At 40.4% G+C, this 14,046-nt stretch overlaps 1 protein-coding gene across 1 annotated transcript; it reads right to left on the bottom strand.

The window, feature by feature from the left end:
* Positions 1-666: 666 nt before the first annotated feature.
* ABCG8 (ATP binding cassette subfamily G member 8) lies at positions 667-13,850 on the bottom strand. The gene is made up of 13 exons (XM_085315781.1): positions 13,827-13,850; positions 13,197-13,301; positions 12,162-12,318; positions 10,004-10,242; positions 9,451-9,583; positions 7,508-7,777; positions 5,730-5,895; positions 5,540-5,632; positions 4,457-4,656; positions 4,256-4,332; positions 2,588-2,855; positions 1,951-2,078; positions 667-804 (listed from the first exon to the last, which is right to left on the bottom strand). The coding sequence occupies exons 1-13, from the start codon at positions 13,848-13,850 to the stop codon at positions 667-669; spliced, it is 1,998 nt and encodes a 665-aa protein (XP_085171907.1).
* Between the last annotated feature and the right edge of the window lie 196 nt (positions 13,851-14,046).

The raw sequence follows: 14,046 nt of genomic DNA, 5'->3' as shown, positions 1-14,046 counted from the left end.
ACAGGCAAAAATTTAAACTACTGGAGCAATTATAAGCAGCATAGAATAATTAATATTTGTTTTCTGTCCTTGCCTGTACCAGGTTCTCCTGAAGCTTTAGTGAAATTCTCTCTCCACGTCCCTTTCCTCTACATTATGCTGTGTGAGCGCTGAATTTTATACTTGCTACAGAAAGTGAAGTGTTTTGTATGTACTGATACTGCTTCTCTCACAGGTTCCTTAATTAAGTACATGATCACTATCCATTCAAAAATTGACTAAAACCGCAAACATCATAAATTGGGATAGGTCCTTCTGAATCTGTGGCCCACAGCTCAGGCTATTACAAGACGTAGATAACTTAGATGCATCTTGGCACCTATAAAACCATATGTCAGAAATAAAAATGTGGAAGTCTCAATTTAGTTTCCTTTATCCATGACAGATTGGTCTGAATCCAGGAGCACAACCTGGCTTCCCACTGTTGGTATTCTGCTGCCATCCTGTGGTTCACGGGACTCAGTTCATTACGCCACACTGTGCAGATACTTGTTCTTGCTGTGAAGAATTAATGACATGTACAAAGATTGCAAAAAATAAGCTTGATGCTTTCCATGCTGAGCAAAGATGTGAGCATTTTTGTGCAAGGGACACTGTAACCTGCTACCTTGTCTGCATGTTTTGTTGTTACCAGTTTTGATGTGATTTCTGCTTGATGAACCTCAGAGATAAGTAGTATAAAATCAGGAAACTAATAATAATACCAGCAAGGATGAGATAGCTTGCATAGAGAGGTTGCGAATCCAGGTCCAGAGACTGTGTTACCTGCAACCATAGACAATACAAAATTAGGAACTGGCAAAATTTTCATGCTGGATCTGTGAAACAATACCTCTATGTGTGTGTGCTTCTTAGATCCTGCCTTCTTTTCCAGCTGGACGTAACCATTACCTAAGAGGTCACTGTGGTCTGGCAGTCAATTTCAGCTATGCTGCTGCTAGTGACCGTGGAATTTCAGAGGTATGCAGCTCAGTTTCCAAACAACTGCAGCAAGCATAAAGCTGGGATTTAGACGGGAAATAGTTGCTCTTTTAAAACACTTTTTTTTCCCCCAGTTCATCAAAGAGAATGGCATAAAAGGACTAACTGCTGTAGGGACATCTGAACACAACTCTGCTTGAAGCAAGTTTTGTTGGCAGCTATAGCTGCAACCCTCCAAGTGTAAAACGTCAGGAGATTCAGCTGCTATATCAGCAAATCTTGAAATCTTTGTACTGGTGGAGTTCAAGCCTCCAAGTCTTTTCCAACAGCTTTGCAAGGCAACTCTGGGGCAGCAAGTACGGGCAAGGGGGCAGCTGCCCACGAACGTGCTCCCTGCAATCATCCACCACAATTCAGGAGGCTGCACAAAGTGACCTAACACTGCCCTTTGCGATGGGACTTGCAGGCAGCAGCTGAAGGCCACAAAAATGCAGTAAAGAGGTTTCTGTGGGCAGTGTGCTCACACCCAGCCGGCTTCAAGCAAGGGCTGAGCATGTCTCTGTCCCTGCACAGCTGTACCTGGAAGGCTGCAGGAGCCAGGGAGGCACTTCCTGGTCTCTTTCCCTCCTCTGCAAATGCTGGTTTAGGAATAACTTCACAGAGCTTCATCACAGTTTGATCTTTTTGATTCCCTCTGCTTATTCAGGATCAAATATGGGCTAGGAGAGGGAGGCTGCTCCCATAACCTCTGACAAAGCTCTGTCATACTAGGGCTGAGGGATCAGCAAAGGCAACTGTCAAAAGTCAAATAGCCACCCAGCTCCAGGCAGGAAAAAGCCAATTTAAAATATGCCAAATGTAATGTGACTTTGCTTATTGATTGGGGCTGGCAAATTTGTGGCCTATAGCATCAACATAAATATGAGAGGCATGTAAATAGCATTCCAATTAACTATCAACTATAACAATTTTTATTGGATAGCAACTTACTAGTTTCCCTGGTATTTGAAGGGTAATGTTTCCAATAGTCATTTCATACATGAGATCATTAAACTGAACTTGCATCAGGCCTTGAAAACTCCATCTAAGAAAAGATATTTTAGAAATCCAGAATGGAACTGTAAAAATAATGGTAGAAAGAAAGAAATTGGTAAAATGCACAGAAGTTACTTGGCACCTGAAAAATGTTGCTGCCAAATACAGTAGGTTTGTCTAATTTCTTGATATCCAGAGGCTTGTAGACAAATAATTTATTATTGAACAAAAGGACAGATATATAATTACGTGGCAATGGAAAATTAGAGGAGGTTAACATCTATCAATCTCCTACTGCCAAATAAGCCTCATCAGAGTTTCAGATTCATTTATATAATTCTTTTTACTGCAGAAATGTAGGGACAAATCCAGCCTTTTATTCATGCTTTTTTTTAACCAAACTCACCATTGTTACCTCATTTTCAGATGGAGAAACTAATGCCAAAGGAATGATGCGACTCCCTTATCACCATGCAAGAGGATAACTGTAGTGGTGGGAACAAAGCAGTTTTCCTGCACGGCACTTGCTCAGCCTCCAAATTACCGACTGCTGATGGAAATTACCAGTGTTTCAGTTCTGAGGCCATCTTACCTGTCCAGAGGTTTTCTAAGCTTATCACAAAACCGCCACTCAGGTAGAAGGAAGTGAAAAGGACGTTGCTGAAGAAGGCTGACAGCTGCAAGGTGGGCAGCAGCGCTGCCACCCAAAGTGCCATGGTGCGGGCACAGTAAACAGCCAGCCACACGGAGATGAAGTTCAAAAGGAAATGTTCTGGTTCAGGGGTGAGATTTGCCAGCCAATAGATGGGAATCCCATAAATGATAACAAAAGCGCAGTGCTCTGGCAGCTCCCCCAAAGTCTGTTCAGGAGGGAGAAGGGGGAAAAAAAAAAAAGAGAGAGAGAGAGAGAGAGAGAGAGAGAGAGAGAGAGAGAGAAAGAGAGGAGAAATAAGTTGAATGGCAATCACAAACCTTCTGAGATGCATCTTCTTGTACTTCTGGACTGTTAAAAAAGTCTGCAGGAAGTACTCCTTCAAAATGCAATCATCTCCTTTTTAAGTGTTATCAGTGACATGCAAAAAAAAATTCCCAACAGAAATGAAAATCTTCACTAATTTATTCTCTAGTGTGACAGTTCCTACAGCTAATTGTTAAGCTGAGAAGCTTGCTGTTAAGGAATAGATATTTCTTACAGTTTTGTCAGTTTCTAAGAATTTAAGACTTTTTTCCTAAAAATTCGTAGGCTTGATAGAAGTAATACTGTTACTGACTCATTGCAACTGTATGTTTTGTCCAAATTTTATTTGAATCTAGTATGAATTTAGGTTTGAGATAAACTATGATTATGGTTGGTCAATTCCTCACTTTGTCCCAAGGGCAGCCCAGTTAGTCAACTGCTTAATTCACTGTAAAACAAAAATACGCTTAGGATATTCTCAAATATTTAAAGGTATATATATAGTATTATGATTTTTTTCCTGAAAGACTTAGTATTAGAGGATAGTAGAAAGGTTGTAACAAATTACATCGATTTTTCTATGAATAACATGCAATCTTTGTGACAGAATGCAAAGAATATTTTTTCTCTGGCAACCACTAATAAGCATTTAAAATCTTCTGCAGAAATGGAAACATAAATTACAGATGCCATGGCAAGCAGAACTCATCTCACAGTGGCAAAATCACAAAGAAAGTATTATTCTAAACACTTATAAGAAGGAGAAGATAATTAAAAAAAATCATCTGTAATTTATTTCTATAAATTCTAGCACTTTACACATTTAATACAATCATTTTTCTGACCAGTGCAGATTCAAATAACTGTTGGAAATGTCACAGTTAGCATACTGCTATTTCTGTTTTACAATTGCTGTAGCATTTAATTTGAATTTTCTGTGTTATGGATTAAGTCACATTATCAAACTTTCAAAGCTATTTCACCTAATGAAATATGCAAGTATGTAAAACTGTCTAAAGCCACAAATTTGTCCTGCAGAATCTCCAAATTTTGGCCAAATGACACAGTGAAAGATTCTTCTATAGCTTTTCTGGTCTACGATCTGAGCTGTGATTTATGGCAACAGGTCTGGAGTAGTTTGAGGTTTAATGAGATAATGCCAGGGAAGCGAGAATGATCGCCTTCTCTGGCGGACACAAAAGAACAAAGTGTGACATGACTGTGATTGTTGATATAACAAAACTTTGGTTTTTTCCATGTTAAAGCCAACTACGCATATTTCCTGACAACAAAACAAATTACCTTAGCAAAGAAGTATGGACTCACAGAATACATTCCATCCTCTAAGTCATGATAAAGCATCGCTCTTTCCGAATGACCTGCAGCACAAACAGGTTGATTTCATCCCAGAGTTGCCTTCAATATGTATAATTTTTTCATCGATTTAAAAATTTCATTCTAGTTTTGATAGCTTATAACATTTACAATAAAACTGACACTTACATTTGGCAATAACATCCAAAATCACTGTGAATGGGGTTAGTGCACCTATCATGTACAACAGTGCTGTTGTGTCACGAATAGAGAGTCTGCTTTTTTCATGGCCATAGTACAAAAATCCAATTAATAATGACATGACAAGCGCCTCAAATCCATGGATTAATAACGTTGAAAGATCTCTGAAGTCATTGGAGACTTGGCGACTAGGAAAACAGCAACATTTACCATAAGGTATAGTACTTACTAATGCCAGATATATTTAGATATATTGCCTCAAACTCTCTGCTAACCTTCATTTGTGAAACTTGCTTTCTTTGAGGAGAACAGGAATTTGAATGTTGGGTCCCATAAACATTTTTACCTAATCAAAGCTACTGAGCATCTGTAGCCACCTAGTATTTTAGAGATGAAATGCTGAAAGCTTGGTAGAAGGTAGTGAGGCAGGAAGTCTGTTTTCTATCTCAGAGGTGCAGAACTGATCGCTTATCTTACAGAAGTCTCTCTGTTAAGGGCCTATAGCATATGCTAATACTATCTAATACTGACAGTGATATTCTACATGTATTGAGCTGGTTGGTTTTTTATATATATATGTGTGTGTATATATATATGTTTTTGAGAATATGTGCATTAAACACAACTTCCATGCTGGCTCTAATCAGCAAAGCCTCCTGGCTTAAAACCGTAGACCCAGGTTGAGAGTGACAGGGCCTGAGCCTCCCACTTGGCTCCCAGGCTTTGCTGAGGGCCAGGTCGCCTTCCTTCACAGAGATCAGGATGGCAGCACCCAAAACCAGGATAAATATTCCTGACCTCCTCCCACAGTTCAACCACATGGGCTTTCAGCAATGTGAGCAGGAGGAGGCCAGGGCTGGGGCAGAAATGAGACCCTATGTTTGGCGGGGGGGTTGCTCGGGTGGCTGGGAAGACCTGGCACAGCAACTCCTCCCTTCCTTGGCTCACTCTATCCTATTGCTCCCTCTCCAAACTTCCAGCGCATGCTCAACTCACACTTTGGGCTTCTTCCTTAATACTTTAAAATAAATGAACATGATGTATAATTGTTTATGCTGGAGATACAGTTACCTTAATAATACTGTGAACTGCTTTAAGGCTCCTGGTAACTGATCACTTGAATGGGTAGGCATGTTAAGAGATTCTTCTGAATTTACATGGGAACTGCCCAAAAGAAAAGAAAAACTGAAATGAGCTCAAGCTGTGGCAGTTATTCAACATCTGTCATATGACAGATACAGACATACTTTATTTTCTTTACCTTTGTTGGCTGGATGTGGTTACACCATTGTTTCCTTCATTTACTTTCCATAAGAAATCCTCAAAGTCTTTGACTTTCTCTAGGAACAAGTTTGCAAGAGCACTTGCTCTTCTTCGACTTTCCATCTCCTTTTCTGTGTTCTGTTTATCAATACTGGTCAAATCAACTGCAAGACATTATTTGGTATGAGTGCGTGCTACAGGTGTGATAACTTAATCACGTTGTGTCTAGAAGCATAGACTGTATCATAAACAGACAGTACAACCTGTATGTATGCATTAAGCTACAACAGTTATTCTTAAAACTTTACCAGTTACTTTAGGTAATTAGAGAAGAACAACTTGTTAACGTGCATTATTTTTATTGGGAAACGTGTGTAAATAAGTGTTACTTAGTTATTTGACGTACTGACAGATTTCATAGCTGCTCATTATAAGATTTAAAAAAATACTATTTCAGATTTTTATCTAATTTTAATAGTGGCTTGAAAGATTCTGGGAATGAACAATTCAAATTCACTTCCTGGTACTATAGGCATTTACAATTTGTTATGTGAATTTGGCTTAAATGGTATGTTTTTCCTCTATCTGTAAAAAGGCAGTCGTCATCTCCTTTTGTATCATGCAGATGTACCATAAACTTTACCTGAAATTGAGAAAGCCTAAGAGAAATACTATCCAAGGACAACATAGTAGCAGCAGCAATAGTTTACTTAGCATTGTGAGCTTTTTTAATTAGTAAGATTAATTATTTTTTAACTTAATCCCATACTAGGGCCCCCATTTCCTTTCCTGCTGCCCACGTTTTCTCATATGGTGGGGCTCTGTGTGTCTCCCACCAAAACCTCCCCTCCGCAGTAGAGGGGGGGAAAAATCAGAAGGGAGGTAAATACCCCAGAACTCCATCCCTGTATGGGGGTGCTGCAAGCCCACATCACAGCTGCACTTGGCTGAGTGGTGACAAACGTGTCCTTGCAGGGGTTGACATCTAGGTTTATTTCAGTTTATCTCGGTACAACTGATAAGAGCTGCCCCTGGCTGCCATATAAGCACAGCCCAAAAGGTTACTCCAGAGCACTGCACTCAAGTGTCTGTACAAGATTTCAAGCCAACTCAAGTGCAAAGACCCGTGGGTTGGACCTGAACCAACCTTGGTGGTAAGAGGCTGCTGTCATCAGAATCAGAGGGACAGATTCCCTTCAGATGTTGCAAAAAGCAGTTAGAGAAGGAATGGATTTGGAACCATAATTAAGTTTCTTTGAGAAGAGGAATAAAATAATGACGGTTCTGGGTTTATTTTTTCTCCTTTCCAATATGCTTGGGTGGCAGCATTTTTGTTTCCCAGGTATGTGTTACTCCTCACCTTGGGATGCTAGTTTCCCACACTTCTTGAATAAGAAGTCAGAGAACGCCTATTCTCAGAAAGTAAATCATCGGCTTATTCGTTCCTTTTTCAGTGAGAGTAAAAACTCTAATCAGCTAAAACATGGCATTAAGGAGTACTAAGCATGTGGGAGAATTGTTACACCTGGTAGGAATGGAAGGAGAATTACTACAAATTTATTTATTTTGTCCATATTTCTTGGTTTTATTATATTTCCTGTACTGACACATAAGCAAAAGTCTTTTTAAAAAGTGAATTTGCAATAGTATTGATTCAAGTCATTCAAGCTGCAAGGCATTTTAAGATAGGTCAATAAAACACGAATATATTAGTTGATACACTTGTGAAAGCAAATGATTTCCAGTAACTTTTTTTAATGGCAATTTGATACTAACCATAGAAATCTGCAGGATTGCTGTACTTTGGGCAGGGATAGCCTAGTTCTGTGAAATACTGGACCATGTCTCTAGCTGTTCCAGAATAGACAGTGACTCCAGAAGTCAGCAGAAGAACTAAATCAAAAAGCTGAAAGATATCTGACCGGGGCTGATGAACTGAAAGAAGAACTAATCTGTTTCCTCTGGCCAGCCTGGATAATGTTATCACAAGGTTATGCGCAGTAAAACTGTCCAGTCCAGATGTAGGTTCATCAAGCATCAGTATTCCTGCCAAAGACAGTAAGTTTAACTGAAAACTGTGTATGTTCGATCTGGAAAATATGTTCCAAGTGAAATGGTGCTGGTGCATGAAATCTCCCTCATATAGTCATTAAAATAAAAAAACGTCAAAACCATACATCATACCAGCATCAGATAATATTTAACAATCACCACATGTCTTTCTTATCTTATTGATAATGACAGAGAATAATTATTTTAAACCTTGTCTCGCTCCCACTGGAAACAAAATACTGTTTCTGATTTTCATTGGGAAGTAGATTCAGGTTCCTTATTAAGTTTGTGTCCTTCTCTGTGTTTTTCCTATAAGCATAACTGAGCACTGGGACAGGTTGCCTAGAGAGGCTGTGGAGTCTCCGTCCTTGGAGATATTTAAAAGCTGTCTGGACACCATCCTGGGCAACCTGCTTTGGATGGCCTTGCTTGAGCAGGAGGGTTGAGCTAGATGATGTAAGGGTCCCTTCCAACCTCAACCATTCTGTGATTCTGTGATTTCGCACTTTGCCTGTACAAATACCTGGTACGTTAACATACAGTAGTATTAGTTTAGTACACTGCCTACTGAGATATTTTAAACTATATACTCTAAATTTAGACCTCTTGCATTACTTGTATAAATATTCATATGGCATTAATTTACCTTTTCACATATGTATATGAAAAGATATGCATATGTATTTGGATTTTTTTGTCTTGCATTTGATGTTTAAAAACTTGTGATTTAATAACTTGCAACTTGTGTAAACAGACAGTTTCTATGCTGAGATATACAACATTTGAAATGCAAAGAAAGCTCTACTTATTTTTCCTAGAACTAATGATTTTTTGACTTCAGTAGCAGCATATCTACCCCTGAGTATCACTTATTACAAAAAAAAGATTCTGCTTGCCCGTATTAAAAAAAATACAACTTTGTATAAGCAAAGACTTAGATGCTTCTCCCAGTGGCGGGAGAACAGCTGGAAATCTCCCTCAACAAGTGGCTCAGCGGAGATTATTAGAGCTGCTGATGTATGTAAGAGCAAACAGGGCACTCAGTTCTGCAAAAGTAACTGCTAAGTTTAGCCTTGCATTTTGCTTCTACTGAAGATGATGGAAATTTTCAGCATACTCATGATGTGAGCTGGTCACGTCAGTGATTTATGTAAGACAGCAATGAATGACCATGTAGCCAAGACAATGACCTTTGCTGTTAACATCTCACGTGTAAATAGATGTATGGGAGAGAAAGGAAAACAATCCAGAGGTCTTACTAAGCCAAAAACCTTACAGAGTAAATTGTGGCATACGGTCAAGTAAAAAACCAAACCTCATACTGAAATGCACAATGGTCTCTCTGTGAGAGGGACTCTAGACACATTTCAGTGATTTGTGTGGCAGCTGTTTCGGGTGGGGGTAGGGGGTATCTTCTGGAGGTGGCCTGCCAAGCTCAGATGCTGCAGCTCCCACAGCAAAGTCAAGTGTACTACGCTGGCTTCTGAACTGCTAGTTTCACAGTATTACTGCTGTCACGGTTGCAGCATTACCTGTCATCAGCACCAATTCCATTTTAAACTAATGGACCAGCACCCTGTCACTGTGCCTCTTTGTCCTCTCACAGACCCATGCCTCTGACGCCTGCAGCCACGGAGGAGGCTGCAGGGTGCAAGGAAGGTGCTTACCCGGGTTCCAGAGCAGCTGCACGCCAATGCTCACTCGCCGCCTCTCGCCTCCTGAAACGCCACGGAGGTACTCGTTTCCGACCCGCGTGTTTGCACACTGACGCAGCCGAAGTTCGGCTATAACGTCTTCTACCTGGAAGAATCAAACAGTAAGAGTGATAAAGCAGGAGTTTGCTGTTTGGATACTTGTGCATTGATAAAGCTGAAAATATGGTAAATACTGTTAAAACTCAGCTAGATATTTCAGCGCTATCTGATCAAGAGCCTCTTGAAAGCAGATCTTGATTTTAGAGATAATTTTGAAAACCTCCAGCAATCAGCAATTTAGTTCTTCTTTCAGCCTCTCTAATGCTTTCTCTAGATTGTCGGGATTTTTTATGAGCTTTGGAACAATTGCTGGTTTCTATCCTAAAAGAAGAAAAAGGCTTATAATTCATAATCTACATAAAAAAATGCCAGATTAGCTCTTCTGACTCCGAACACATAGGATGTTTTGGATAATTCCTGTCAGACACATTTTTGACAACTTTATTTTTTCCAACAGCTTAATTACCCGCTTTTCCCTCTGTGTATCTGAAAAAAACTTTGGAAGGCGCAGTTTGGCAACAAACAATAGCGTTTCTTTGACAGTCAGGTGGGGGAGCAGTCGGTCATCCTGCCGCACATATGCGATGCATTTCTTAACAAGCTGGGGAGTGCTGGTTTTGTCATTGATCAGGATTTGACCCGATCTGATTTTGCCTCCGTGATCTCGACAGGTTATCACATCAAGCAATGATGTCTTTCCACCAGCTGGAAAAATCAACATTGAAAAATAAATTAGTTTCTAGGGGACTAATTTAAGAAGTGATTCAGTCACAGAAATAGATAATAGAAGTTTTGATCCTTTAATGTCCATTTCCCAACCCTTTCTGAAGCTATTCTGAAGCCCCAGAGGGGCTTCTAAGGGAAAATGCTGACACTCAACCACACGCTCATGTTCAGGAAATCTCTCTTCCAGAATGGAGTACATGGCTTTAACTTTTTTCATTTCTCAGGAGAATTGGTAGTTTACCTTTGATGTAGCTACATGATCTGAAAAAGTGATCTCTTCTAGTTACCTTTCTTCTCTCACTTTTGAAACATAGGTAAAAGGTGGTATCCTGTACTAGCAACGCTGACTGCAGGGCTGAAGGCTTGATGTGAGCTTGCTTTGTGGAGGGAACTGTGAATTCAGAAACAGCATCTAGAACACTTGAATGTCTAGGGTGCTGAAGAGCTACGATTATACAAAAGATAAGACTCTTAATAATCATGATTCACATAAAAACCATTATGACTTAAATAAGACAAAAAGTCATTTAAATAATTAAGAAAAGCTGGCTCATACTTCATGGAATGAAGTAAAACAATGAAAACAAAGCCTGATTTGGAATTAAATAGAAATTGACTTTTTCCCTTATGCTCTGTGATACTGTATGTAAACACACAGAGTTCTCTTATTATGATTAGATGTCATTTATTTCTAGTCTGCCTGTTGAAAGATTAACTCCACACTTGTTTCTTAATATATACATTTAAAAGAAAGAAACCCATCCATCTGTAAACCATGTATTGCTGTGTTTAAGAATGACATATTGATTGCCATTGACAATGTGAAACTCATCAGCAGTTTAATCCATTTTACTAAGGTATTTGATGAAATAGATGATAAATAGCTTTTAAAAATAGTTTGACTAGTTTGCTGAAAGGGGTTTGTGCTCAGTGTACATTACCTTACAAAAGTACTGTGTCTACAGCTCAATATGTTATTCCATCACAAGCTTTTCCTGTTACTTGTGGGAATCTCTGAAGTACAATTTCAATTTCATTGAGGACATGTTGTAAGAAAAATTCTCCACGCTAATGGGACTTCTTTTTCGTAGAAATGAGTTAACACTTCTACATGATTATGTATCATCTTTCTCTGCGTGAGAATACCTTCACTAGATTACAGCTAATCTGACGTAGCTGTAGGGGGGCAAAGCATGGGATGGTTTTACCCTGGATGCTTTTCAGTTCAGTTTAATTAGTACACATGCCTACTTGTTATCCGCCTGGATGAGCTTATTCTCAACTAACTACATAGGGTAAAGCCTATCACTCCATTAGTCAACCTCAGTCTGGAGAAGATTAAGCCAGTTCCATCAGAAAATGAAGGAAAAAAAAGATGGCAGGAAAGCAGAGGCCTCCTTAAAGTCTCTGCAAGCAAAACAAAAGAGGAATCATCTTTTTTTCCTTCTTCTTTATGTTTCTGATAAGTTAATTTGAATGTGGTATTTTATCCTTTTAGATATATTTGCATCTGAAGGAAATACCTCTGCTTGTGGGTATGCAAGTTGCCACTAATCTTTCTTACAGGGTCTGGCCAGGGTCTGGTAATGGGGTTAGGTCTGCAGTTAGCCTGTTCTGAAGCCGAGCCAAGAATTGCTTCAGGTCCACCCAAGCCAGGACTGCAGGCCATGACTTTAATACCACCCAAACACACCTCAAGATACAGAGAGCTAGCAAATCTACAAGTCATAACAAAAATTGTTTTCCTAAGGAAAATCAGATTTCATTACATTATGATTCCTTATATCCTCACACTTTACATTTTAAAGAACATAAGTGGTGCATTTCCAGCAGCTGTTTCTCAGCTGTACATGTTTTATCTGAGACTTGGTCAGATCAAGAAAACTGATGGTTCTTACCCATGCTTCCTATAATAGCTAGCATCTGTCCACTTTGAACTTTTAAATTCAGATTCTGGATTACTGACACATGAGAATCTGGAGCTGAGTTCCAGGTCCATGGCATTTTCATCTGTGCTAGGTTCTCATACCAGGGAATCTGAGTTGCCACATTAACCTAATATTAGAAAGAAAGAGAGAAAGAAGCTCCTTCAGTTAGGACAATGAACTATTTAACAATAAACAGTTTAGAAGTTAAGATGTTACAAAGAAGAGAATACATGGAAATAGTACTGTAAATTTTCAGAAATACATAGAAGAAGGGTTTTTTTACAGCCACATATGGGTTTCATGCCTTGTGTCTTAATTCCTGTTAATCACTGAAACTATTGCTATCCTCTACATTACTTAGGTAACTTACTACTATTGTATGCTGTTGATCCGGGTGTTGTTGAAATCACTTGCAACTGAAAACTGAAACACATTTATTTTTTTCTCTCAAAGGAAATACTACCTGCTTCATTAGCCCAAATGTGTGCAAAGTTTCCTATCTTTCCCGATTGTATTTTTTGTTGGTAAAGCAATAGGCAGCATTTGTGAAATCTACTTCAGAAGCTGTGGTGGCCCAAAAGAGAAGGAAAAAGTCACCGGCTCCCTGAGATTCCTCCTTGTTTGCCACCCTGCCTCAGTCTCTTCCCGCAGGCTCGTCTTGCTGCCAAGGGCACCTGCTGTCCCTAGGTGGCAGGAAAGACCCTCTGCCCCAGCTCTCCCATGGGCATAATTTAGCTCAATATTGAGAGAAACAAAGCCTAGGAACAGACCTCTTTTCCTGCCTTACCCCCAGCTTTACCAGGTATATCTAGCCTGCAGTCAGTAACTGCAGCCAAAAGCCTGAGTACGCTCTCTTTTCACAAACAAAACTTCTGCGTATTTGACCGTGCAACAGTTGTGCAAACCTAATGTTGTGAACTTCAGCTTTAGGCTGCTTTTAAAGTGGTTTACAAACAGAGCAGGAAATCACACGTTAAAGGGAAGTAAATAAAGTAGAACTTTTACCTGGTAGTTGAGTTCTCTGACCTCAAGGACATTTGATTTTCCGCTGTATGTGAAATACAGACTGTTATCTTCCTCGGAGCAAAAAATGCTGTCTTGGACCTTTGTCTGGAAAAATGATTATTGGGTTAATTACAGTAACTAAGTTGCTGTAAGAATTTAAGTTTAAAGAAAGAGAAACAGAAAGGGAAACACATTTAATAAAGTAAAACAGCACTGTGGATCTAAGTTGCTGTACTGCAGAACTGTGAAGAGTAGAAACGTGCTATTTCTTAAGCAGTGTGAAACGTGCTTTGCTCTGGAGGCATGGGACAAGGCCGGGCGCGCTCTGCTGTGTTTTTTCAATTGATTTTTTGATTTAAATGGGAGTTAAATCACATTTCGTTCCAGTACAGCGCCACAGTGACCCGAAGCGGCGACCTCACCGTCGTGCGGGCGGGGAAGGGGCTTTGCTAACGGCTGCCTGCGGAGGCCTCGCGCGCACCGTCATCCGCGCGGGCGCCTCTTCCTCCGTTTTGCTTGGGAGGGTCTTTTGGGGTGGTTTCTTTTTTTTTTTTTTTTTTTTGATTCTAAGGTGGTAGTCAACCCACCCCTGCCCCGAGCCCCCCGCGCCGCCGCCACGGCCTCGCTCACCGCCACGGCCCCGCGCGCCGCCATTTCCTTCGCCGCCGAGCGATGGGAACGCCGCTGTCGGTGGGGAGCCGAGCCCTGCCCTGCGGCCCGGGCTTCACGGGCACGGGAGCGCTCTCCTCCTCCTCCTCCTCCTCCTCGTCCTCCTCCTCCTCCTCGTCCTCCTCCTCCTCCTCCTCCCTCGTGGGCTAAAGGTACATCAGATAGCGCCGCAGCTGAGCGC

The sequence above is a fragment of the Rhea americana genome, unplaced genomic scaffold (genome assembly GCF_003343005.1).
Source record: "Rhea americana isolate MKP2758 unplaced genomic scaffold, rheAme1 scaffold_44, whole genome shotgun sequence".
In the NCBI taxonomy this organism is placed as follows: domain Eukaryota; kingdom Metazoa; phylum Chordata; class Aves; order Rheiformes; family Rheidae; genus Rhea; species Rhea americana.
This window is presented reverse-complemented; position numbering and strand designations above follow the sequence as displayed.